General features: G+C 57.3%; 1 protein-coding gene across 2 annotated transcripts; it reads left to right on the top strand.

The window, feature by feature from the left end:
• Window positions 1-26,671, top strand: DLST (dihydrolipoamide S-succinyltransferase). 2 transcript variants are annotated; one of them, XM_069950400.1, is made up of 15 exons: window positions 2-130; window positions 2,799-2,826; window positions 2,899-2,932; window positions 7,740-7,795; window positions 9,522-9,596; window positions 9,711-9,766; window positions 9,848-9,959; window positions 10,049-10,183; window positions 10,295-10,374; window positions 10,442-10,539; window positions 21,263-21,393; window positions 22,539-22,612; window positions 22,693-22,776; window positions 25,428-25,595; window positions 26,330-26,671. In XM_069950400.1, the coding sequence occupies exons 1-15, from the start codon at window positions 74-76 to the stop codon at window positions 26,462-26,464; spliced, it is 1,323 nt and encodes a 440-aa protein (XP_069806501.1). In that variant the 5' UTR covers window positions 2-73; the 3' UTR covers window positions 26,465-26,671. The 2 variants fall into 2 exon arrangements, with proteins under 2 accessions (XP_069806500.1, XP_069806501.1); XM_069950399.1 differs by having other exon boundaries at window positions 1-130; window positions 2,799-2,932.
• The last annotated feature ends 892 nt before the right edge of the window (window positions 26,672-27,563 follow it).

The raw sequence follows: 27,563 nt of genomic DNA, 5'->3' as shown, positions 1-27,563 counted from the left end.
ACACTCGCCTCCCCCCTTTCAGGGTCATTGGTCCGGTCCTGTTTCCGGCGTGTCCTTGAGCTGTGTCCCGACCATGTTGTCCCGTTGCCTGGCCCGGGCGCTGCGCTGCCCCGTTACTGCTCTGCGGCGGGTGAGTGACGGGATAAGGGGAGGTGGCAGGCAACCCCTCCCCCGTGTACCCCGATATATACCTCACACCTCCTCACTGTATCCCAATATATACCCCACACCTTACTGTACCTCTGATATATACCCCACACCCCTATGTGTACCCCAATTTATACCTCACACCCCCAATATATACCTCACACCTCCTCACTATACCCCAATATATACCCCACACCCCGATGTGTACCCCAATATATACCTCACACCCCCAATATATACCCCACACCCCTATGTGTACCCCAATTTATACCTCACACCCCCCAATATATACCTCACACCTCACTATACCCCAATATATACCCCACACCCCTATGTGTACCCCAATTTATACCTCACACCCCCAATATATATCTCACACCTCCTCACTATACCCCAATATATACCCCACACCCCGATGTGTACCCCAATATATACCTCACACCCCCAATATATACCCCACACCCCTATGTGTACCCCAATTTATACCTCACACCCCCAATATATACCTCACACCTCACTATACCCCAATATATACCCCACACCCCTATGTGTACCCCAATTTATACCTCACACCCCCAATATATATCTCACACCTCCTCACTATACCCCAATATATACCCCACACCCCGATGTGTACCCCAATATATACCTCACACCCCCAATATATACCCCACACCCCTATGTGTACCCCAATTTATACCTCACACCCCCAATATATACCTCACACCTCACTATACCCCAATATATACCCCACACCCCTATGTGTACCCCAATTTATACCTCACACCCCCAATATATACCCCACACCCCTATGTGTACCCCAATTTATACCTCACATCCCCAATATATACCTCACACCTCCTCACTATACCCCAATATATACCTCACACCCCCAATATATACCCCACACCCCTATGTGTACCCCAATATATACCTCACACCCCCAATATATACCCCACACCCCTATGTGTACCCCAATTTATACCTCACACCCCCAATATATACCTCACACCTCACTATACCCCAATATATACCCCACACCCCTATGTGTACCCCAATTTATACCTCACATCCCCAATATATACCTCACACCTCCTCACTATACCCCAATATATACCCCACACCACGATGTGTACCCCAATATATACCTCACACCCCCAATATATACCCCACACCCCTATGTGTACCCCAATTTATACCTCACACCCCCAATATATACCCCACACCTCCTCACTATACCCCAATATATACCCCACACCACGATGTGTACCCCAATATATACCTCACACCCCCAATATATACCCCACACCCCTATGTGTACCCCAATTTATACCTCACACCCATATGTGTACCCCAATTTATACCTCACACCCCCAATATATACCTCACACCTCACTATACCCCAATATATACCCCACACCCCTATGTGTACCCCAATTTATACCTCACACCCATATGTGTACCCCAATTTATACCTCACACCCATATGTGTACCCCAATTTATACCTCACACCCCCAATATATACCTCACACCTCACTATACCCCAATATATACCCCACACCCCTATGTGTACCCCAATTTATACCTCACATCCCCAATATATACCTCACACCTCCTCATTATACCCCAATATATACCTCACACCCCCAATATATACCCCACACCCCTATGTGTACCCCAATATATACCTCACACCCCCAATATATACCCCACACCCCTATGTGTACCCCAATGTATACCTCACACCCCCAATATATACCTCACACCTCCTCACTATACCCCAATATATACCCCACGCCTTACTGTACCTCTGATATATACCCCACACCCCTATGTGTACCCCAATATATACCTCACACCCCCAATATATACCTCACACCTCACTGTACCCCAATATATACCCCACACCCCTATGTGTACCCCAATATATACCTCACACCCCCAATATATACCCCACACCCCTATGTGTACCCCAATATATACCTCACACCCCCAATATATACCTCACACCTCACTGTACCCCAATATATACCCCACACCCCTATGTGTACCCCAATTTATACCTCACACCCCCAATATATACCTCACACCTCCTCACTATACCCCAATATATACCCCACACCCCGATGTGTACCCCAATATATACCTCACACCCCCAATATATACCCCACACCCCTATGTGTACCCCAATTTATACCTCACACCCCCAATATATACCTCACACCTTCTCACTATACCCCAATATATACCCCACACCCCTATGTGTACCCCAATATATACCTCACTATACCCCAATATATACCCCACACCCCTATGTGTACCCCAATTTATACCTCACATCCCCAATATATACCTCACACCTCCTCACTATACCCCAATATATACCCCACACCCCGATGTGTACCCCAATATATACCTCACACCCCCAATATATACCCCACACCCCTATGTGTACCCTAATTTATACCTCACACCCCCAATATATACCCCACACCTCCTCACTGCACCCCAATATATACCCCACACCTCCTCACTGCACCCCAATATATACCCCACACCTCCTCACTGCACCCCAATATATACCCCACACTTATTCACTGTACCCCAATATATACCTGCTCCTCCTTTCTGATGTGGTGTTGTGTTGCAGGGCCCCGGGGCGACTCGTCCTGTTATACGTGAGTACATCTCCTGCTCGCTGCCTCCTCTGCATTTTCTTCCTCCTTCAGCTTCTCATGTTTCTGTTCCAGAGATCACAGCAGCCGCCGAGCACAGGATCCTCCCGTAAGTGCAGGGGTGGAGTGAGTACAGTGCCCGGGGGGGGGGGAGCGAGTACAGTGCCCAGGGGGAAGGGGGGGGAGCGAGTACAGTGCCCGGGGGGAGTGGGGGAGCGAGTACAGTGCCCGGGGGAAGGGCGGGGGGAGCGAGTACAGTGCCCGGGGGGAGGGGGGGAGCGAGTACAGTGCCCGGGGGGAGGGGGGGGGGGGGAGCGAGTACAGTGCCCGGGGGGGGGGGGGGGGGGGGGGGAGCGAGTACAGTGCCCGGGGGGGGGGGAGCGAGTACAGTGCCCGGGGGGAGGGGGGGGGAGCGAGTACAGTGCCCGGGGGGAGGGGGGGGGGAGCGAGTACAGTGCCCGGGGGGAGGGGGGGAGCGAGTACAGTGCCCGGGGGGAGGGGGGGGGAGCGAGTACAGTGCCCGGGGGCGGGGGGAGCGAGTACTTGCCCGGGGGGAGGGGGGGAGCAAATACAGTGCTCGGGGTAAGGCGGGGGGAGCGAGTACAGTGCCCGGGGGAAGGCGGGGGGAGCGAGTACAGTGCCCGGGGGAAGGCGGGGGGAGCGAGTACAGTGCCCGGGGGAAGGCGGGGGGAGCGAGTACAGTGCCCGGGGGAAGGCGGGGGGAGCGAGTACAGTGCCCGGGGGAAGGCGGGGGGAGCGAGTATAGTGCCCGGGGGGAGGCGGGGGGAGCGAGTATAGTGCCCGGGGGAAGGCGGGGGGGAGCGAGTACAGTGCCCGGGGGAAGGCGGGGGGGAGCGAGTACAGTGCCCGGGGGAAGGCGGGGGGAACGAGTACAGTGCCCGGGGGGAGGGGGGGGGGGAGCGAGTACAGTTCCCGGTGGGAGGGGAGCGAGTACTGTGCCCGGGGGGAGCAAATACAGTGCTCGGGGGAAGGCGGTGGGAGCGAGTACAGTGCCCGGGGGGAGGGGGGGAGCGAGTACAGTGCCCGGGGGGAGGGGGGGAGCGAGTACAGTGCCCGGGGGGGGGGGGGAGCGAGTACAGTGCCCGGGGGGGAGGGGGGGGGAGCGAGTACAGTGCCCGGGGGGAGGGGGGAGCAAATACAGTGCTCGGGGGAAGGCGGTGGGAGCGAGTACAGTGCCCGGGGGAAGGCAGGGGGGAACAAGGGGGGGGAGCGAGCGAGTACAGTGCCCGGGGGGGGGGGGGGAGCGAGTACAGTGCCCGGTGGGAGGGGAGCGAGTACTGTGCCCGGGGGGAGCAAATACAGTGCTCGGGGGAAGGCGGTGGGAGCGAGTACAGTGCCCGGGGGGGAGGGGGGGGAGCGAGTACAGTGCCCGGGGGGAGGGGGGGAGCGAGTACAGTGCCCGGGGGGAGGGGGGAGCGAGTTACAGTGCCCGGGGGGAGGGGGGAGCGAGTACAGTGCCCGGGGGGAGGGGGGGGGAGCGAGTACAGTGCCCGGGGGGAGGGGGGAGCAAATACAGTGCTCGGGGGGAAGGCGGTGGGAGCGAGTACAGTGCCCGGGGGAAGGCAGGGGAACAAGGGGGGGGAGCGAGCGAGTACAGTGCCCGGGGGGGGGGGGGAGCGAGTAAAGTGCCCGGGGGGGGGGGGGGGGGGGGTGATGTGAGGGGGAGCGAGTACAGTGCCTGGGGGTGGGGGGAGCGAGTACAGTGCCCGGGGGTGGGGGGGAGCGAGTACAGTGCCCGGGGGTGGGGGGGAGTGAGTACAGTGCCCGGGGGGGGGGGAGCGAGTACAGTGCCTGGGGGGGGGGGAGCGAAGTACAGTGCCCAGGGGGGGGGGGTGAGGGGATGTGGGGGGGGGGGGGGGGGCGAGTACAGTGCCCTGGGGAGGGGGGGAGCGAGTACAGTGCCCAGGGGGGGGGAGGGGGAGAGCGAAGTACAGTGCCCAGGGGGGGAGAGAGCGAGTACAGTGCCCGGGGGGGGGGGGTTGGAGCGAGTACAGTGCCCGGGGAGGGGTTGGGGGGGCTGAGCGAGTACAGTGCCCGGGGGGGGGGGGGAGCGAGTACAGTGCCCGGGGGGGGGGGGGGGGGGGGGGGGGTGGAGCGAGTACAGTGCCCGGGGGGGTGGGGGGGTGGAGCGAGTACAGTGCCCGGGGGGGGGGGGGGGAGCGAGTACAGTGCCCGGCGGGGGGGGGGGGGGGAGAGAGCGAGTACAGTGCCCGGGGGGGGGAAGAGAGCGAGTACAGTGCCCGGGGGGGGGGGGGGAGCGAGTATAGTGCCCGGGGGGAGGGGGGGAGCGAGTACAGTGCCCGGGGGGAGGGGGGGAGCGAGTACAGTGCCCGGGGGGGGGGGGGGAGCGAGTACAGTGCTCAGGGGGGGGGGGGGGAGAGAGCGAGTACAGTGCCCGGGGGGGGGGGGGGGGGGGGGGGATGTGGGGGGGGGGGGGGGGCGAGTACAGTGCCCTGGGGAGGGGGGGAGCGAGTACAGTGCCCAGGGGGGGGGAGGGGGAGAGCGAGTACAGTGCCCAGGGGGGGAAGAGAGCGAGTACAGTGCCCGGGGGGGGGGGGTTGGAGCGAGTACAGTGCCCGGGGAGGGGTTGGGGGGGCTGAGCGAGTACAGTGCCCGGGGGGGGGGGGGGGGAGCGAGTACAGTGCCCGGGGGGGGGGGGGGGGGGGTTGGAGCGAGTACAGTGCCCGGGGGGGTGGGGGGGTGGAGCGAGTACAGTGCCCGGGGGGGGGGGGGGAGCGAGTACAGTGCCCGGCGGGGGGGGGGGGGGGGGGGGGAGAGAGCGAGTACAGTGCCCGGGGGGGGGGAAGAGAGCGAGTACAGTGCCCGGGGGGGGGGGGGGAGCGAGTATAGTGCCCGGGGGGAGGGGGGGAGCGAGTACAGTGCCCGGGGGGAGGGGGGGAGCGAGTACAGTGCCCGGGGGGGGGGGGGAGCGAGTACAGTGCTCAGGGGGGGGGGGGGAGAGAGCGAGTACAGTGCCCGGGGGGGGGGGGGGGGGGGGGGGGGGGAGCGAGTACAGTGCCCGGGGAGGGGTTGGGGGGGCTGAGCGAGTACAGTGCCCGGGGGGGGGGGGGGGAGCGAGTACAGTGCCCGGGGGGGGGGGGGTGGAGCGAGTACAGTGCCCGGGGGGGGGGGGGGGGGGTGGAGCGAGTACAGTGCCCGGGGAGGGGGGGAGCGAGTACAGTGCCCGGGGGGGGGCGGGGGGGGGGGGGGACTGAGAGCGAGTACAGTGCCCGGGGGGGGGGGGGAAGAGAGCGAGTACAGTGCCCGGGGGGGGGGGGGAGCGAGTATAGTGCCCGGGGGGAGGGGGGGGAGCGAGTACAGTGCCCGGGGGGGGGGGGGAAGAGAGCGAGTACAGTGCCCGGGGGGGGGGGGGAGCGAGTATAGTGCCCGGGGGGAGGGGGGGAGCGAGTACAGTGCCCGGGGGGGGGGGGGAGCGAGTACAGTGCCCGGGGGGGGGTGGGGGGAGCGAGTACAGTGCCGGGGGGGGGGGGGAGCGAGTACAGTGCCCGGTGGGGGCGGAGCGAGTACAGTGCCCGGGGGGAAAGGGGGGAGCAAATACAGTGCCCAGTGGGAGGGGGGGAGCGAGTACAGTGCCCGGGGGGGGGGGGGGAGCGAGTACAGTGCCCGGGTGGAGGGGGGGAGCGAGTACAGTGCCCGGGGGGGGGGGGGAGCGAGTACAGTGCCCGGGGAGGGGGGGGGAAGCGAGTACAGTGCCCGGGGGGGGGGGGGGGGGAGCGAAGTACAGTGCCCGGGGGGGGGGGGGGGGGGAGCGAGTACAGTGCCCGGGGGGGGGGGGTGAGGGGATGTGGGGGGGGGGGGGGGGCTAGTACAGTGCCCGGGGGGGGGGGGGGTGAGGGGATGTGGGGGGGGGGCGGGCGAGTACAGTGCCCTGGGGAGGGGGGGAGCGAAGTACAGTGCCCAGGGGGGGGGAGATCGAGTACAGTGCCCAGGGGGGGGGGGGAACGAGTACAGTGCCCAGGGGGGGAGGGGGGAGAGCGAGTACAGTGCCCAGGGGGGGGGGGGGGGGAGAGAGCGAGTACAGTGCCCGGGGGGGGGGGGGGGGGGTTGCTGAGCGAGTACAGTGCCCGGGGGTGGGTGGTGGGGGTGGCGGGGGGGCGGGGGGAGCGAGTACAGTGCCGGGGGGGGGGGGAGCGAGTACAGTGCCCGGGGGGGGGGGGGGAGCGAGTACAGTGCCCGGGGGGGGGGGGGTGGAGCGAGTACAGTGCCCGGGGGGGGGAGCGAGTACAGTGCCCGGGGGGGGGGGGGGGGGGGGCGAGAGAGCGAGTACAGTGCCCGGGGGGGGGGGGGGGGATCGAGTATAGTGCCCGGGGGGAGGGGGGGGAGCGAGTACAGTGCCCGGGGGGGGGGGGAGTGAGTACAGTGCCCGGGGGGGGGGGGAGCGAGTACAGTGCCCGGGGGGAGGGGGGGAGCGAGTACAGTACCCGGGGAGGGGGGGGGAAGCGAGTACAGTGCCCGGGGGGGGGGAAGCGAGTACAGTGCCCGGTGGGGGGGGGGGGAAGCGAGTACAGTGCCCGGGGGGGGGGGTGAGGGGATGTGGGGGGGGGGCGAGTACAGTGCCCCGGGGGGGGGGGGGGGGTGAGGGGATGTGGGGGGGGGGGGCGAGTACAGTGCCCGGGGGGGGGGGGTGAGGGGATGTGGGGGGGGAGCGAGTACAGTGCCCGGGGGAAGGCGGTGGGAACGAGTACAGTGCCCGGGGGGAGGAGGTGGGAGCGAGTACAGTGCCCGGGGGATGAGGTGGGAGCGAGTACAGTGCCTGGGGGAGGAGGTGGGAGCGAGTACAGTGCCTGGGGGAGGAGGTGGGAGCGAGTACATTTACAGGGGATTGTTATACAGTACAGGGGGCGCCACTGTCTCTGTTTCTCCTCTCTCTGCAGAGTCCCCTCTTTAGGCCTCCACATCGCCAGGTATTATCGGACGTCGGTGGTCTGCAGTAAGTGCCCTCAGACGGTTGTGGGTGGTGGCAGTGGGTATTTTGCTTGTGGTGGCAGGTAGAGTGCAGTGGGCTTGGTGGTTGGCAGTAGTGGTGGAAGCGGGCTCGCTGGTGGCAGTGGTCGTAATGGTGGGCGTGTTGCTTGGTGGCAGTGATGGGCACGTTAGCGGCAGTTGTGGGAGCAAGGGTGGTTGGTAGTAGTGGGGGTGGGCATGGCTGTGATTGGTAGCAATGGTGTTGGGTGCGGTGGTGGTTGGTCATGGGCACTGTTGTAGGGGGCACAGTTGTAGTTAGTGGGTGCGGCAGTGATGTGCACAGTGATGGTCTTGGTGGTGGCTGTGGTGGTTGCTGGCAGTGATGGGTGTAGTGGTCCTGGTGGCGGCGCAGTGGTTGTTGAGCATGCTGGAGGGTGATTGCAGTCGTGGGTGCAGTGGTGGGTATTGCGGTTGGTAGAAGTAGTAGCTCGGTGGTGGAAGGGGGGGGGGGTGATGGAAGTGGTGGCAGTGGGGGGTCCTCCAGACGGCCCGCCTTCCCTCCTCCTCCCGATGGCCCGCCTTTCCTCCTCCCTCTCCCCGTGGCCCGTCTTCCCTCCTCCTCCTCCTCCCGGTGGCCCGTCTTCCCTCCTCCTCCTCCCGATGGCCCGTCTTCCCTCCTCCTCCTCCCGATGGCCCGTCTTCCCTCCTCCTCCTCCCGATGGCCCGTCTTCCCTCCTCCTCCTCCCGATGGCCCGTCTTCCCTCCTCCTCCTCCCGAAGGCCCGTCTTCCCTCCTCCTCCCGATGGCCCGTCTTCCCTCCTCCTCCCGAAGGCCCGTCTTCCCTCCTCCTCCCGATGGCCCGTCTTCCCTCCTCCTCCCGATGGCCCGTCTTCCCTCCTCCTCCTCCCGGCGGCACGTCTTCCCTCCTCCTCCTCCCGGCGGCACGTCTTCCCTCCTCCTCCTCCCGGCGGCACGTCTTCCCTCCTCCTCCTCCCGGCGGCACGTCTTCCCTCCTCCTCCTCCCGGCGGCACGTCTTCCCCTACTCCTCCTCCCGGCGGCACGTCTTCCCTCCTCCTCCCGGCGGCACGTCTTCCCTCCTCCTCCTCCCGGCGGCACGTCTTCCCTTTTTCCCTCCCCCTCCCCCCGGCGGCACGTCTTCCCTCTTTCCCCCCTCCTCCCCCGGCGGCACGTCTTCCCTCCTTCCCCCCTCCTCCTCCTCCCGGCGGCACGTCTTCCCTCCTCCTCCTCCCGGCGGCACGTCTTCCCTCCCCCTCCCCCCGGCGGCACGTCTTCCCTCTTTCCCTCCTCCTCCCCCCGGCGGCACGTCTTCCCTCCTTCCCTCCTCCTCCCCCCGGCGGCACGTCTTCCCCCCTCCCCTCCTCCTCCTCCTCCTCCCGGCGGCACGTCTTCCCTCCTTCCCTCCTCCTCCTCCCGGCGGCACGTCTTCCCTCCTTCTCTCCTCCTCCTCCCGGCGGCACGTCTTCCCTCCTTCCCTCCTCCTCCTCCCGGCGGCACGTCTTCCCTCCTTCCCTCCTCCTCCTCCCGGCGGCACGTCTTCCCTCCTTCCCTCCTCCTCCTCCCGGCGGCACGTCTTCCCTCCTTCCCTCCTCCTCCTCCCGGCGGCACGTCTTCCCTCCTTCCCTCCTCCTCCTCCCGGCGGCACGTCTTCCCTCCTTCCCTCCTCCTCCTCCCGGCGGCCCATCTTACCTCCTCTCTTCTCCCAGTGACCCGTGTTCTTTTCTCCTGGCAGGGCAGGACTTGCTCACGGTGAACACTCCGGCATTCGCTGAGTCGGTCACAGAAGGGGATGTCAGGTGGGAGAAGGGTGAGTGCTGATGGCTGGATGTGGTTGGACGCTGCACAGCCATGTGACCTTCCTGGGGGGAGGGATTTGGAGACATCTTTTGGCCCCGTCTGGTAACGTTTCTCTCTGCCGCAGCTGTCGGGGACTCTGTGAGTGAAGATGAAGTTGTGTGTGAGATTGAGACGGACAAGGTAAGTGATTAGGCAGAACCCCTGACCCCCCCCCGCCCCCATTCCGCTATCTTTACTTCTACCCATTCTCTTTACTCATAGACATCGGTGCAAGTCCCGGCACCATCTGCAGGAGTGATCGAGGCTCTGCTGGTACCTGACGGAGGCAAAGTGGAGGGCGGCATCCCACTGTTTGTACTCAGGAAGTCTGGAGGTACCCGACGTTGTCCGTCCTGCCCGCTCTGTGTCCCATCTGGTGCCCACCGCACAGCCTCACTCACCATATCTCCATGTCTTCTTCAGCTGCTCCGAAACCGGCTGAGACCACAGCGCCCTCTGCAGCTGCCCCACCTGCCCCTGCTGCCCCCACAGGGCCCATCCCCACAGCTATGCCTCCAGTGCCACTCGTGTCAGCACAGCCCCTGGAGACCAAGCCTGGTGAGTGCCCCCAGGGAGGGGTCAGAGGTGGTGGGGGGAAAGACTTCAGGGGTCAGACTGGTGGGGGGGAGGGAGAGACTTCCTCCATGTTACAGCTGCTTCTTCCTCCAGTGTCTGCACTGAAGCCGACCTCCCCTCCCCCCACCTCGTCTGCCGGTGCCGCTCCTGCCGCTGCTCGTTCGGAGCACAGGGTAAGTGCCGCCACATCTGGTTGCGGTTTCAGGTGAGGCGGCTTCTCATCCATCGTTTCCTCTTCAGGTAAAGATGAATCGAATGCGGCAGAGGATCGCGCAGCGGCTGAAGGAGGCTCAGAACACCTGCGCAATGCTGACCACCTTCAATGAGGTGGACATGAGGTGAGTGCTGGGGCCGGAGGAGGGGTCACAGGGGGAGTGGCAGCTGGAGGAGGGGTCACAGGGGGAGTGGCAGCTGGAGGAGAGGTCACGGGGAGTGGCAGCTGGAGGAGGGGTCACGGGGAGTGTCAGCTGGAGGAGGGGTCACGGGGAGTGGCAGCTGGAGGAGGGGTCACGGGGGAGTGGCAGCTGGAGGAGGGGGTCACGGGGAGTGGCAGCTGGAGGAGGGGTCACGGGGAGTGGCAGCTGGAGGAGGGGTCACGGGGAGTGGCAGCTGGAGGAGGGGTCACGGGGAGTGGCAGCTGGAGGAGGGGTCACGGGGAGTGGCAGCTGGAGGAGGGGTCACAGGGGGAGTGGCAGCTGGAGGAGGGGTCACAGGGGGAGTGGCAGCTGGAGGAGGGGTCACAGGGGGAGTGGCAGCTGGAGGAGGGGTCACAGGGGGAGTGGCAGCTGGAGGAGGGTCAAACCAAAAAGAGAACACAAGCTAAACACCATAATAACGCACACCACCAAAATAATATATAATCAGTTTTATTTATACAAGATTCCACAGAAAAACAAGACAAAAAGAAGCACCATAACAAACATGATTAACCCCTTAAGGACAGAGCCTGAAATGGCCTCAAGGACCGGAGCAAATGTTATTCATGAATAAAGTGACACTGGTCATATTCATAACTTCGGGATGCTTTTACCTATCCGGCTGATTCTGAGTTTGTTTTCTCGTGACATATTGTACTTTACATTACTAGTAAATTGGAGTCGATACTTATAACGAATCTTTATGAAAAAAAAAAAAAATAGCGTGAAAAATTGTGAAAAAGTGCATTTTTCCAACTTTAAAACTTTTCTGCTTATACAGAAAATGGTTATACCACATAAATTATATATTAAATAGCATGAGCAACTTTTTTTAGACAATAGAAAGCGTAAAACATTAGCAGCAAATTTCCAAATTTGAGGGGCCTGTATGTTAGAAAGCCCCACAAAGCACCCCATTTCAGAAACTGCACCCCCCACACTCTGCAAAAGCACATCCAGAAACTGTTTTAACCCTTTAGGGGAGTCACAGAAATAAAAGCTAAGTGTGTAAGAAATTAGAAAATTTTATTTTTCTGTGCAGAGATTTTATTGTAATCCAATATTTTTCATAATTATAAACTTATTACCAAAGAAATGCACCCCAATAATTATTGCCCCGTTTCTGCAGTTTATAGAAATACCCCATATGTGGCCCTATTGCGCTATTTAACGCAACCACAAGCCTCAGATATAAGGGAGCGCCTAGTGAATTTCAACGCCTCCGTTATATTTGGTAATTTCTGACTGTACCACTTCAGGTTGGCAGAGGCTCTGGGGTGCCACAACCTAAAAAACACCCCTAAAGGGACACCATTTAGAAAACTACACCCCTCAAGGAATGTAACAAGGGGTGCGGTGAGGATCTGGACCCCACAGGTGCTTCACAGATTTTCCCAACAATATGGCGTGAAAAAAGACAAAAGTATTTTTTACACTAAAACGTTGTTCTAGCCTTCAATTTTTCATTTTCACAAAGGGATAAAAGGAAAAAAAAGACACAAAACATGTAGCGCAGTTTCTCCCGAGTACAGGAAATACCCCACATGTGGCCATAAAGTGCCAAGCGGGCGCAGGATGAGCCTCCAAAGGGAAGGAGCGCCAATTGGCTTTTGGAAGCTGGATTTCACTGGAATGGATTTCAAGGGCCATGTCGCATTTACAGAGCCCTCGTGCTGCCAAAACACTGGAAACCCCCCACAAGTGACCCCATTCTGGAAACTACACCCCTCAAGGAATCTAATAAGGGGTGCAGTGAGCATATGGACCCCACTGGTGACGGGCACAAATGTGGCCGTCATCCAGGGGTCCATATCCTCGGTGCACCCCTTGTTAGATTCCCTGAGGGGTGCAGTTTCCAGAATGGGGTCACTTGTGGGGGGTTTACAGTGTTTTGGCAGCAGGAGGGCTCTGTAAATGCGACATGGCGTTCATCATCCATTCTAGCCAAATCCAACCTCTAAAATCCAAATGGTGCTCCTTCCCTTCGGAGGCTTGCCCTGCACCCACATGGCGCTTTATGTCCACATGTGGGGTATTTACGGACTCAGGGGAAATTGCTCTACGCATTTTGTGTTTTTTTTTCTCTTTTAACCCCTTGTGAAAATGATAAATTCAAGGCTAAACCAACATTATAGTGTAAAAAATGTAATATTTCATTTTCACGCCACATTGTTCCACATTTGTGTCCGTCACCAGTGGGGTCCATATGCTCACTACACCCCTTGTTACATTCCCTGAGGGGTGTAGTTTCCATAATGGGGTCACTTGTGGGGGGTTTCAACTGTCTTGGCAACACAGAGGCCTTTTAACCCTTTAAGGACATGGCCCATTTTCGTTTTTACGTTTTCGGTTTTTCCTCCTTGTGTTTAAAAGGTCATAGCACTTGCATTTTTCCACCTAGAAACCCCCATGACCCCTTATTTTTTGCGTCACTAATTGTACTTTGCAATTACAGGCTGAATTTTTGCATAAAGTACACTGCGAAACCAGAAAAAAATTCGAAGTGTGGTGAAATTGAAAAAAAAAAACGCATTTCTTTTATTTGGGGGAAATGTGTTTTTACGCCATTCACCCTGGGGTAAAACTGACTTGTTATGCATGTTCCTCAAGTCGTTACGATTAAAACGATATATAACATGTATAACTTATGTTGTATCTGATGGCCTGTAAAAAATTCAAACCATTGTTAACCAATATACGTTCCTTAAAATCGCTCCATTCCCGGCTTATAGCGCTTTTATCCTTTGGTCTATGGGGCTGTGCGAGGTGTCATTTTTTGCGCCATGATGTGATCTTTCTATCGGTACCTTGATTGCCCATATACGTCTTTTTGATCGCTTTTTATTACATTTTTTCTGGATTTGATGCGACCAAAAATGCGCAATTTTGCACTTTGGGATTTTTTTGCGCTGACGCCGTTTACCGTACGAGATCAGGAATGTGATTAATTAATAGTTCGGGCGATTACGCACGCGGCGATAGCAAACATGTTTATTTATTTATTTATTTGTTTACTTTTATTTAAAACCTGGGAAAAGGGGGGTGATTCAGACTTTTATTAGGGGAGGGGGCTTTTTACTATTAACAACACTTTTTTTTTTTTTTTTTACACATATACTAGAAGCCCCCCTGGGGTTAGGGTTATTCCCCCCCTGGGGTTAGGGTTATTCCCCCCCTGGGGTTAGGGTTATTCCCCCCTGGGGTTAGGGTTATTCCCCCTGGGGTTAGGGTTATTCCCCCTAGGGTTAGGGTTATTCCCCCCCCTGGGGTTAGGGTTATTCCCCCCTGGGGTTAGGGTTATTCCCCCTGGGGGACTTCTAGTATATACACTTTGATCTCTCATTGAGATCTCTGCAGCATAGATATGCTGCAGAGATCCATGAGATCGGCACTCGTTTGCTTTCGGCTGCTGCAGCCGGAAGTAAACGAGTGCCGAGCCGAGGACGGCGCCATCTTGGACGCGTCCCCGGCCGGCATCAGTAACGGAGATCGCTCCTCCGGGACAAGGTCCTGGAGGAGCGATCTCCCCCACTAGACACCAGGGAAACGTTGCCTCCGGTAATCGGAGGCAGCTGTCAACTTTGACAGCTGCCTCCGATTAGCTAATTAGCGGGCACGGCGATCAGACCGTGCCCGCTAATAGCGGCGGTCCCGGGCTACACGCGGCACCCGGGATCGCGGCACTTCAAAGCGGGGCCGCCGCGCGGCCCCGCTTTGAAGTGCAAGTGAGGACATAGGACGTACCGGTACGTCCTATGTCCTTAAGAGGTTAAATGCAACATGGCCCCTCGAAATCCATTCCAGCCAAATCCAGCCTCAAAAAACCAAATGGCACTCCGTCCCTTCGGAGGCTTACCCTGCACCCACATGGCGCTTTATGTTATAATGGCGATCAGAATAATCCCTGGATCAACGTGACCCCTGAAATAGGAATAAGGGACAGAATTTAGATAATGTAGAACCCCAGTGACGTGTGGTGCGCCTTGGAGCGATCCAGTATGCAGAGGCCGGGGTGATCAGGACAGGTGTCACACTGGAAAATGGTGTCCTTCCTGATCCCCCTGTTACACCACACTCTACACTTCTTCTGGGGTCTCCCTTTCTCCAGTGTGGGGGACGTCACCTGGAAAATGTTGTCCTGGTGCGATACGGGGTCCTTCATATCCAGAAGCGCTGGGTCCGCTCCATGGCTGCTAAATATTAGGGCTGGTATTACTACTTCTGATATTTTCGGATCGTGCCGCAAGCTACAGTAGCTCGGGCAGCGAGGGACCAGAATAGGGGGTGCTGGTGTAAAAGTTATCCCCATACAGGTGGTGACCTTTATCCAGCAGTGGGAAGATCAGTTCCCCAACGATCTTCCCACTAACTCCGAGGATGGGGAGGAATCTGGGGGCTGGATTCGGGTGTCCATTCCTTCATACACTCTAAGGGTACGTGCACACTGCGGAATGGCGAAGGATAACCCTTTGTGCATTCCACAGCTGGCTCCCGCCGGCGGTCTGATACAGGCACACGTCTCCGTTCGTGTCATAGACTCCATTCTATGCACGGACGGATTCCGCTCTCCGTCCAACGTATTCATTCTTTGGAAGGACGATGGAATCCGCCCGTGCATAACATGGAGTCTATGACACGGGTGGAGACACGCGCCTGCATCAGTCCGCCGGCGGTTGCCAGCTGCGGAATGCACAAAGGGTTATCCTTCGCCATTCCGCAGTGTGCACGTACCCTAAATCTGTAAGTGCACCCTGAGGTACTCTCACAGAGTTAGTAGAATTTCACGCCATATAGTCATCTTTTATTGGGAGGGTACTGGCAGAAAAGACGTGTCTGGGAGGCAGCGTACGCTACGCTACCCCCAGATACGTCATTGAAGGATGAGGATAAGGATGAATGGAGGAAAAAAGGATCCCCCCCCATTCATCCTCACTGGCTGTTTCGGTGTCTGAGGCAATAATAGCGTATGCGTCCAATACCGAAAACACACCGGGGGCCACTTTTATATAGGGATTGGTATATGGGGTATGTAGTGGTGTAGTGTCAAACTTTATTCAATGTAGTGTAGTGTAATGTAGTGTTTTTTACGTGTTTTTTTACAGTAAGTATAAAAAAAAAAAAAAAAAACCTACGCCAAAAATGGTGTTGCTGATAAATGCCGCACTTATGTGCGGCACTTATCAGCAGACCGTGGCAGTAGGATATAGAAAAAAAACACCCTACGCCAAAAAGGAGGAGTTGCTGATTAGCAGCGCACTTTCGTGCAATGCTGATCAACACTCAGCAGCGATAGGGTGCGGAAAATAGAAAAAAAAAAAACAAACCTTTATTACATATTGAACATCCCTATAGCTGCTGATACGTGTATAATAATAATAAATAATAAATTTATTTGTATAGCGCCAACAGATTCTGCAGCGCTTTTTTTCTATGCATACAGTACAGAGGTACATAATACGCAGTTAAATTGGAATAAATAAGTACATAGTTAATAAAAATAACAAAAATACAAAATACAGAGTATAGACGAGACCTGCTGGTTGGAGCTTACAGACTAATTTTCATAGACACCAGGCATAAGTGCTTTATTTGTCCATGGTCTGGCCATTGTACATAATTAGAATTACAGGATGAACCAGTAACAACGCCAATGTCTGATGCAGGTAAACATATAAAGTGCAGGAACCGTCAGAGAAATAGAGCAAGGGAAACAGAAGGGGAAACAGTTTAGGGAACGTTATAAGCGAGCCTGAAGAGATGAGTCTTCAGGGCACGCTTGAAACTGTGGGTATTGGGTATTAGTCTGATGTGTTTGGGTAGGGTATTCCAGAAAATTGGTGCAGCACGAGAGAAGTCTTGGAGGCGGGAATGAGAGGTTCTGATTATGGAAGATGTTAAGGTTAGATCATTTGCAGAGCGCAGAGCACGGGAAGGATGGTAGGTGGAGATGAGGGAGGAGATGTATGGAGGGGCAGAGTTGTGGAGAGCTTTATGGGTGAGGAGCTTGAAGTGGATTCTGGATTTGATGGGTAACCAGTGCAGTGACTGGCACAGAGGAGAGACATCGGTATAGCGGCTGGAGAGGAAGATGAGCCTGGCTGCTGCGTTCAGGATAGACTGAAGAGGGGAGAGCTTAGACAGAGGAAGACCGAATAGTAGGGAGTTACAGTAGTCAAGACGGGAGTGGATCATGGCGACAGTCAGAGTCTGAGCGGTGTCAGTGGTGAGGAATGGGCGGATTCTGGAGATGTTTTTGAGATGGAGATGACAGGAGCGTGTAAGAGCTTGGATATAGGGAGTAAAGGATAGATTGGAGTCCAACAAAACCCCCAGACATCGAACCTGATGCACAGGAGTGATGCTAGTACCATAGACTGAGAGGGAGATGTCGGGTTTAGGATTGTTAGAGGGAGGAAATACAAGAAGTTCAGTTTTAGAGAGATTAAGTTTGAGAAACAGAGAGGTCATGGTGTTAGAGAGAGCGGATAGACAGTCACTAGTATTTTGCAGGAAGGCAGGGGAGACGTCACAGGAAGAAGTGTATAACTGGGTGTCATCAGCATAAAGATGGTATTGGAAACCAAACCTGCTGATGGTCTGTCCGATGGGGGCTGTATAGTGGGAGAAGAGGAGGGGACCCAGGACTGACCCCTGGGGAACCCCAACAGAGAAAGGTAAGGGAGAAGAAGTAGATCCCGAGAGGGATACACTGAAGGAGCGGTCAGAGAGGTAGGAAGAGAACCAAGAGAGAACAGAGTCCTTGAGGCCAAGAGAGCTGAGCATGGAGAGGAGAAGCTGGTGGTCCACAGTGTCAAACGCTGCTGAGAGATCCAGGAGAATCAGTATGGAGGAGTTTCCTTGTGACTTGGCCTTCAGGAGGTCGTTTGACACTTTGGTGAGAGCAGTTTCAGTGGAGTGAAGGGGTCGGAAACCAGACTGTAGAGGGTCAAGAAGAGAGTTATCAGAGAGATAGCGGGTTAGGCGAGAGTAGACAAGACGTTCCAGGAGTTTAGAGATGAAGGGGAGATTGGAGACAGGCCGATAGTTGGCTGCACAGGATGGATCTAAAGAAGGTTTTTTCAGCAGTGGGGTTATAATAGAGTGTTTGAATGAGGAGGGAAAGATACCAGCGGAGAGGGAGAGGTTGAATATTTTGGTGAGGAGCAGTGACAGCAGGAGAGAGGGACTGGAGGAGGTGCGAGGGAATAGGGTCACTAGGGCAGGTAGTAGGACGAGAGGAGGAGAGGAGCTTGGAGACTTCTTCCTCTGTCACTGGGTCAAAGGCTGAGAGCAAAGGGGGAGAGGGAAGGGGATCTATGGGAGAAGTAATAGGAGCTATGGGACTTTGGGGCTGGGAGGTAATGTCGGAGCGGAGAGTGTCAATTTTGGTTTTAAAGAAGGAGGCCAGGTCTTCAGCGCAGAGGTCAGTAATGGGTGTCTGAACTTTGGGCTTAAGAAGAGAGTTAAAGGTGTTGAAGAGGTGTTTTGGATTGTTGGAGAGGGAAGAGATGAGAGAGGTAAAGTAAGCCTGTTTGGCAAGGTGGAGGGCAGAGTAATAAAATTTGAGGGTGAATTTGTAATGAATGAAATCAGCGGAGGTTCTCGATTTCCTCCACAGACGTTCGGCCGTCCTGGAGCACCGCCGAAGAAAGCGAGTTTCCGGGGTGTGCCAGGGCTGCCGGCATCTGTGGCGGGGTGTGCGGAGAGTAGGGGGGTCTACAGAGTCTAGGGTAGTTTTAAGGGTGTTGTGGTAGTGTTGTGTGGCTGTGTTTGGGCAGGTGAGGGATGAGATTGGGGACAGTGAGGATTGAAGGAAATCTATGAGTTGAGGAGTGTTAATACCACATAGATTTCTGTATATGTATGGGGTAGGAGTGTCAGGAGGGGGGGCAGATGTTGGTAATGGAGAAAGAGAGAAGGTTGTGGTCTGATAGCTCAGATGGATCGTTAGAAAAGTTAGAAACAGAACAGTGGCGGAAGAAGATCAGATCCAGGGAATTCCCACCATTGTGTGTGGGAAAGTTGGTTAGTTGTGAGAGGCCAAAGGAGGAGGTTAGAGAGAGAAGCTGAGAGGCAGCAGGGGAGATGGGAATATCAATAGGGATGATGAAGTCACCCAGAATAAGTGTGGGGACTTATGTACATAAGAAATGAGGGAGCCAGGTGGCAAAGTGGTCAAGGAATTGTCGAGGAGAGCCAGGGGGACGGTAGATGAGAGCTACTCTAAGGGGGAGTGGGCGGAAGAGTCTGAGGGTGTGAACCTCAAAGGAGGGGAATGAGAGTGAGGGCTCAGGTGAGATTACCTGGAAGGTGCACTGTGGGGAGAGAAGGACCCCAACTCCTCCACCATGCCTACCCTCAGGTCTGGGGGTGTGGGAGAGATGAAAACCACCATAGGATAGGGCAGCAGGGGAAGCAGTGTCCGATGGTTGCAGCCAGGTTTCAGTGAGGGCAAGAAGGGTGAAGGATTTGTTAATGAAGAGATCATGATTCTCAGTGAGTTTGTTACACACTGAGCGAGAGTTCAAGAGGGCGCAGGTGAAAGATGCTTGAGAGACCGAGGAAAGGGAGGACGGCAGACAGTGGTTCTTAGTGAGCTTAAAACAGTTTTTGGATGGAAGTGAAAGAGAAGGATTAGCAGTAAAGGAAGGAGGACCAGGATTAGGAGAGATGTCACCAGCAGCCAGAAGCAGGAGGATAGAAAGAGACAGCAGGTGGTTAAGCAGAAGGTTAAAAGACTTGTGAGAGCGACTTCTGTGCTGAACAGTGGAAGGAGTTGTAGGGAGGTGAGTGAGAGTGTACAGGGTATGGGAGCAATGCATAGGGGAGGAGAGAGGGGCTGATGTGGATGTCATTTATAGTGTGGATAGAGGGTGGGTAGGACAGACAGAGAACACAGGAGGTGCAGACAAGGAGAGTTAGGAAGTTAATGAAGTATTTCATGGTGATCAGATGTAACTTACAAAAGAGTGTATTTTCAGCAGTCCTTCACTGATCAATTCTGATCCAATTCTGGCCTAATTCTGAATTTAGCACTTAAAGATTGCACTTTAAGATGTGCAAAAATGAGACCAAGTGTATTACACTTATCAGCCGCTAGAGGACAGCAGAGCACAAAAACCGAAAAAAGACGACACTGGAGCCGAAAAAAGCCGAAGGGAACCACACGGAAGAAGCCGAAGACCCGACGAGAAGACGAGGACGCCGCAAACCCGGAAGACGCCGATCAGGACCCCAGGACAGGTGAGTAATGTACAAATAGCTGCTCTGGACCCCTCAGCTAACCTAGCTGAGGGGTCCAGAGCAGGTATTTATAACTTTTGGGGACCTTGATCGCCGTGAACGGGCGGCCGGTAGCGGCCGGCCGTTCACGGCGATCGGGCCGGTGGCGCCGTGACCACCATTACTTTTTACAGTAATTGCGGTCGGTGCTGTCCTCGAACAGCACCGACCGCCATTTTTTCCGGGTCATTGGGTCACCGATGGCCTGGAAAGGTTCCGATCGCCGCTATTGGCTGATCTGAATTGATAAGCCAATAGCGGCGATCGTTAACAACCCCCCATGCCGACAGGGAGAGATGGCCTGCAGTGTATTTCTGCATGTCATCTCTCCCGATCGCATGCGGCCGGTCCGCAGCGCCCTCTTAAAGGACCCGCGTACCGGTATGTCATGGGTCCTTAAGAGGTTAAAAACAATTAAAAAACCATATAGGTATGAAAACAATCCAAAGGGTGAGAGGACATGATAGAACTTTCACTACCTCAGGGCATAACCGGAAAAAACAATCTTATCTCATGGTCAGACCAACATATATATAGTAATGTATAAAAACTCTATCCTATTGTGCAGTATAATCAATTATACAAACTGGCGTCAAAAAATTTTATACAAGTGAAAAATAGAACCCAACCGTGACAACTACTTCTCTAAAAATCCTCTCTAAGGGTATAAACCCACACACCGTATATGCAGCAGATATGCAACAAATACGCAGCAGATTTGTTGGTACAGATTTGATGCTGTGTTCAGTTATTTAGATCTAATCTGCTGCGATTTTGCTGCGAGTTTGCTGCGAGTTTGCTGCGTATCGCAGCAGTAAATATGCTGCATATACGGTGTGTCGGTTTATACCCCTAATGTATAATTGTCTATCACAAATACCTAAAAACAACTAAATATGAAAAGTGCTAAACTAAAAAAGTGCTACATACTATGACATAATATAAATATACAAATTGATAAAAACGCCAGAAAAATAAGCACAGATGACAAGACCATGAGATCCGGTGTCCTGACTGAGACCCAACGCGTCTAGTCACCGCAGTGGTTGTTTTTCAATGCAGCTGCAGGAGGGGTCACAAGGGGAGTGGCGGCTGGAGGAGGGGTCACAGAGGTAGTGGCATCGGGAGGAGGGGGTCACAGAGGGAGTGGCAGCTGAAGGAGGGGTCACAGGGGGAGTGGCATCGGGAGGAGGGGGTCACAGAGGGAGTGGCAGCTGGAGGAGGGGTCACAGGGGGAGTGGCAGCTGGAGGAGGGGGTCACAGGGGGAGTCCCGGCTGGAGGAGGGGTCACAGGGGGAGTCCCGGCTGGAGGAGGGAGTCACTTGGGGGTCTGTGTGATAACGCTGCCGGTGTCTCTGTCCAGTACCATCCAGCAGATGAGGAGTCTGCACAAGGAGGCCTTTCTCAAGAAACACAGCCTCAAGCTTGGCTTCATGTCAGCGTTTGTTAAGGCGGCTGCTTACGCACTCCAGGACCAGCCTGCTGTTAACGCTGGTGAGTTCTGTGCAAACTGCCCCCTCCCAGACTCCTGCCTTACTGCCCCCCTCCCCTCCCAGACTCCTGCCTTACTGCCCCCTCCCAGACTCCTGCCTCACTGCCCCCTCCTCTCCCAGACTCCTGCCTCACTGCCCCCTCCTCTCCCAGACTCCTGCCTTACTGCCCCCTCCTCTCCCAGACTCCTGCCTTACTGCCCCCTCCCAGACTCCTGCCTCACTGCCCCCCTCCTCTCCCAGACTCGTGCCTCACTGCCCCCCTCCTCTCCCAGACTCCTGCCTCACTGCCCCCTCCTCTCCCAGACTCCTGCCTTACTGCCCCCTCCCAGACTCCTGCCTCACTGCCCCCCTCCTCTCCCAGACTCCTGCCTCACTTCCCCCCTCCTCTCCCAGACTCCTGCCTCACTGCCCCCCTCCTCTCCCAGACTCCTGCCTCACTGCCCCCCTCCTCTCCCAGACTCGTGCCTCACTGCCCCCTCCTCTCCCAGACTCCTGCCTCACTGCCCCCTCCTCTCCCAGACTCCTGCCTTACTGCCCCCTCCCAGACTCCTGCCTCACTGCCCCCCTCCTCTCCCAGACTCCTGCCTCACTTCCCCCCTCCTCTCCCAGACTCCTGCCTCACTGCCCCCCTCCTCTCCCAGACTCCTGCCTCACTGCCCCCTCCCAGACTCCTGCCTCACTGCCCCCCTCCCCTCTCGGACTCCTGCCTTACTTGACCCCTCCTCTCCCAGACTCCTGCCTCACTGCCCCCCTCCCCTCTCGGACTCCTGCCTCACTGCCCCCCTCCCCTCTCGGACTCCTGCCTTACTTGACCCCTCCTCTCCCAGACTCCTGCCTCACTGCCCCCCTCCCCTCTCGGACTCCTGCCTCACTGCCCCCCTCCCCTCTCGGACTCCTGCCTTACTTGACCCCTCCTCTCCCAGACTCCTGCCTCACTGCCCCCCTCCCCTCTCGGACTCCTGCCTCACTGCCCCCCTCCCCTCTCGGACTCCTGCCTTACTTGACCCCTCCTCTCCCAGACTCCTGCCTCACTGCCCCCCTCCCCTCTCGGACTCCTGCCTCACTGCCCCCCTCCCCTCTCGGACTCCTGCCTCACTGCCCCCCTCCCCTCTCGGACTCCTGCCTCACTGCCCCCCTCTCTTGCAGTTATTGATGATGCCACCAAGGAGATTGTGTACAGGGATTACATTGATATCAGCGTGGCCGTCTCTACACCCAGGGTAAGTAGTAGGGAGGTTGAGGGGAGTGCGGGGTGGTACAGAGGCTGCTCACTGATACCCCCCAATGTCTCTCTGTAAAGGGTTTGGTGGTTCCGGTGCTGAGGAACGTGGAGTCCATGAACTTCGCTGACATTGAACGAACAATAGCTGAGCTTGGAGAAAAGGTGATGAATCCTCAGGAGTACCCCACCCCTCATATCCCACCCCGCCCCTCCCCTCCTCCCAACAGACCCTCATACCCCGCCCCTTCCCTCCTCCAAACAGACCCTCATACCCCGCCCCTCCCCTCCTCCCAACACACCCTCATACCCCGCCCCTCCCCTGCTCCCATCACACCCTCATACCCTGCCCCTCCCCTCCTCCCAACACACCCTCATACCCTGCCCCTCCCCTCCTCCCAACACACCCTCATACCCTGCCCCTCCCAACAGACCCTCATACCCCGCCCCTCCCCACCTCCAAACAGACCCTGATACCCCGCCTCTCCTCCCAACAGACCCTCATATCCCACACCTCATACCCCGCCCCTCCCCTTCTCCAAACAGACCCTCATATCCCACCCCTCCCCTCCTCCAAACAGACCCTCATATCCCGCCCCTCCCCTTCTCCAAACAGACCCTCATATCCCACCCCTCCCTTCCTCCAAACAGACCCTCATATCCCGCCCCTCCCCTCCTTCCAACACACCTCATACACCGCCCCTCCCCTCCTTCCAACACACCTCATACCCCGCCCCTCCCCTCCTTCCAACACACCTCATACCCCGCCCCTCCCCTGCTCCCATCACACCCTCATATCCTGCCCCTCCCCTCCTCCCAACACACCCCCATACCCCGCCCCTCCCCTCCTCCCAACAGACCCTCATATCCCGCCCCTCCCCTCCTCCCAACACACCTCATACCCCGCCCCTCCCCCGCTCCCATCATACCCTGCCCCTCCCCTCCTGCCTACAGACCCTCATACCCCGCCCCTCCTCTCCTCCCAACAGACCCTCATATCCCACCCCTCCCCTCCTCCCAACAGACCCTCATACCCCGCCCCTCCTCTCCTCCCAACAGACCCTCATACCCCGCCCCTCCCCTCCTCCCAACAGACCCTCATATCCCACCCCTCCCCTGCTCCCATCACACCCTCATACCCTGCCCCTCCCCTCCTCTCCTACCAACAGACCCTCATACCCTTCCCCTCCTTTCCTACCAACAGACCCTCATACCCCGCCCCTCCTCTCCTCCCAACAGACCCTCATACCCCGCCCCTCCCCTCCTCCCAACAGACCCTCATATCCCACCCCTCCCCTCCTACCAACAGACCCTCATACCCCGCCCCTCCTCTCCTCCCAACAGACCCTCATACCCCGCCCCTCCTCTCCTCCCAACAGACCCTCATATCCCGCCCCTCCCCTCCTCCCAACACACCTCACACCCCGCCCCTCCCCCGCTCCCATCATACCCTGCCCCTCCCCTCCTGCCTACAGACCCTCATATCCCACCCCTCCCCTCCTCCCAACAGACCCTCATACCCCGCCCCTCCTCTCCTCCCAACAGACCCTCATATCCCACCCCTCCCCTCCTCCCAACAGACCCTCATACCCCGCCCCTCCTCTCCTCCCAACAGACCCTCATACCCCGCCCCTCCCCTCCTCCCAACAGACCCTCATATAACACCCCTCCCCTGCTCCCATCACACCCTCATACCCTGCCCCTCCCCTCCTCTCCTACCAACAGACCCTCATACCCCTCCCCTCCTTTCCTCCCAACAGACCCTCATATCCCGCCCCTCCCCTCCTCCCAACAGACCCTCATACCCCGCCCCTCCCCTCCTCCCAACAGACCCTCATACCCCTCCCCTCCTCACAACACACCCTCATACCCCTCCCCTCCCAACAGACCCTCATATCCCACCCCGCCCCTCCTCCCAACAGACCCTCATATCCCACCCCGCCCCTCCTCTCAACAGAACCTCATATCCCACCCACCCCCACCCCTCCCCTCCTTCCAACACACCTCATACCCTGCCCCACTCCTCCTCCCAAAAGACCCTCATACCCCGCCCCTCCCCTCCTCCCAACAGACCTTCATATCCCACCCGCCCCTCCCCTCCTACAAACATACCTCATACCCCGCCCCTCCCCTCCTGCCAACAGACCCTCATATCCCACCCCTCCCCTCCTCCAAACACACCTCATACCCCGCCCCTCCCCTCCTCCCAACACACCCTCATACCCCGCCCCTCCCCTCCTCCCAACAGACCCTCATATCCCACCCTGCCCCTCCTCCAAACAGACCCTCATACCCCTCCCCTGCTCCCATCACACCCTCATACCCCGCCCCTCCCCTGCTCCCATCACACCCTCATACCCTACCCCGCCCCGCCCCTGCTCCCATCACACCCTCATACCCTACCCCGCCCCGCCCCTGCTCCCATCACACCCTCATACCCCTCCCCTCCTCCCCACACACCCTCATATCCTACCCCGCCCCTCCCCTGCTCCCATCACACCCTCATACCCCTCCGCTCCTCCCCACACACCCTCATACCCTACCCCGCCCCTCCCCTGCTCCTAACAGACCCTCATACCCCGCCCCTCCCCTGCTCCCAACAGACCCTCATACCCCGCCCCTCCTCTCCTACCAACAGACCCTCATACCCCTCCCCTCCTCCCCACACACCCTCATACCCTACCCCGCCCCTCCCCTGCTCCCAACACACCCTCATACCCCGCCCCTCCCCTCCTCCCAACACACCCTCATACCTCGCCCCTCCCCTCCTCCCAACACACCCTCATTATAGTGGCCGTTGTGTTTGTTACCATCAGGCTCGGAAGAATGAGCTGGCTATAGAAGACATGGATGGGGGGACGTTCACAATTAGTAACGGTGGAGTATTCGGCTCATTGTTTGGGACCCCGATCATCAATCCCCCACAGTCTGCTATTCTGGGCATGCATGGCATCTTTGAACGTCCGGTGGCAGTGGCTGGAAAGGTGAGTACACAAAGGTGTAATGTATTCTGGGAGAGGAGCCAGTGTATTCTGGGAGAGGAGCCAGTGTATTCTGGGAGAGGAGCCAGTGTATTCTGGGAGAAGGAGGACGAGTCCTGGACGTTGCATGATGGAGGACCCTCATACCCCGTTGCATTATGGAGGACGAGTCCCGGACGTTGCATGATGGAGGACGAGTCCCGGACGTTGCATGATGGAGGACGAGTCCCGGACGTTGCATGATGGAGGACGAGTCCCGGACGTTGCATGATGGAGGACGAGTCCCGGACGTTGCATGATGGAGGACGAGTCCCGGACGTTGCATGATGGAGGACGAGTCCCGGACGTTGCATGATGGAGGACGAGTCCCGGACGTTGCATGATGGAGGACGAGTCCCGGACGTTGCATGATGGAGGACGAGTCCCGGACGTTGCATGATGGAGGACGAGTCCCGGACGTTGCATGATTTTCAGAGGAGGGAGGAGTGTCGGCTGGTGCATGACTGAAGATGGGGGCTGTTTGGTGCTTGGGGCGGAGTCTGGGGCATACTGGGGGTGGGGTTCAGGCTGCTGGAGGTGGAGGCATGCTGGGGGCGGAGTCTGAGCCGCTGGGGGTGGAGTCCGGGTTGGTGCTTTCTGGGGTCAGGGTTCCTACCGGGGGCGAGGTCTGATTGCCCTGGAGGCGGGGTCCCATCTGGTTTGTCGGTCACACATGGTGGCTTCTCTCGCTCCTGCAGGTGGAGGTGCGTCCTATGATGTACGTGGCTCTGACCTACGATCACCGGCTCATCGATGGCAGAGAAGCCGTATTGTTCTTGCGTAAAATCAAGTCTGCAGTGGAGGATCCGCGGGTTCTGCTGCTGGACCTGTGAGCCGCCCCTGGTTTTATGCTCCCCCTCCTCTGTGTCAGAGCTTTTAGGATTATCTGTGGAGGGGGCCCTGTGTACAGACTCTTCCCCCTCCCCACTGCACATGGAGGACTGGGGTCTCCGCACCTTGTAACCCGCATACCCTGGGAATACCATATTAAAGACCACTTGGTTCTTAAAGGAGTATAAAATAAATGCCTTTAAAATAAAGTCTGGTGAGCTAATGGCCTGAGCGGCCTCCTGCGGGGGAACGGATTGTAACCCCAAATCTGCCTCTGTCTCTACCATCATCTCTGGAGACTGAGAACCATGCACTATGGCAGCCGCACCATCTCTTCTGCCTGCTACTGTATGACCATAGAGTATCACTGCGGGTGTATGACCATAGAGTATCACTGCGGGTGTATGACCATGGATTATCACTGCGGGTGTATGACCATAGAGTATCACTGCGGGTGTATGACCATAGAGTATCACTGCGGGTGTATGACCATGGAGTATCACTGCGGGTGTATGACCATGGAGTATCACTGCGGGTGTATGACCATGGATTATCACTGCTGGTGTATGACCATGGATTATCACTGCGGGTGTATGACCATGGATTATCACTGCGGGTGTATGACCATGGAGTATCACTGCGGGTGTATGACCATGGATTATCACTGCGGGTGTATGACCATGGATTATCACTGCGGGTGTATGACCATGGATTATCACTGCGGGTGTATGACCATGGATTATCACTGCGGGTGTATGACCATGGATTATCACTGCGGGTGTATGACCATGGATTATCACTGCGGGTGTATGACCATGGATTATCACTGCGGGTGTATGACCATGGATTATTATCACTGCGGGTGTATGACCATGGATTATTATCACTGCGGGTGTATGACCATGGATTATTATCACTGCGGGTGTATGAGGTGTATGACCATGGATTATCACTGCGGGTGTATGACCATGGATTATCACTGCGGGTGTATGACCATGGATTATCACTGCGGGTGTGTGACCATGGATTATCACTGCGGGGGTGTGACCATGGATTATCACTGCGGGTGTATGACCATGGATTATCACTGCGGGTGTATGA

Source organism: Dendropsophus ebraccatus, chromosome 13, assembly GCF_027789765.1.
Source record: "Dendropsophus ebraccatus isolate aDenEbr1 chromosome 13, aDenEbr1.pat, whole genome shotgun sequence".
Lineage (NCBI taxonomy): Eukaryota > Metazoa > Chordata > Amphibia > Anura > Hylidae > Dendropsophus > Dendropsophus ebraccatus.
The sequence above is the reverse complement of the archived record's forward strand: the minus strand, read 5'-3'. Positions and strand labels throughout refer to the sequence as shown.

Excerpts from the sequence above, each read along its gene's own strand:
- DLST (XM_069950399.1), top strand. The coding sequence starts at position 74 with ATGTTGTCCCGTTGCCTGGCCCGGGCGCTGCGCTGCCCCGTTACTGCT. Across the intron at positions 9,960-10,048 it reads TGTACTCAGGAAGTCTGGAG|CTGCTCCGAAACCGGCTGAG; the intron begins GTACCCGACGTT and ends TGTCTTCTTCAG. Across the intron at positions 10,184-10,294 it reads GCCCCTGGAGACCAAGCCTG|TGTCTGCACTGAAGCCGACC; the intron begins GTGAGTGCCCCC and ends TTCTTCCTCCAG.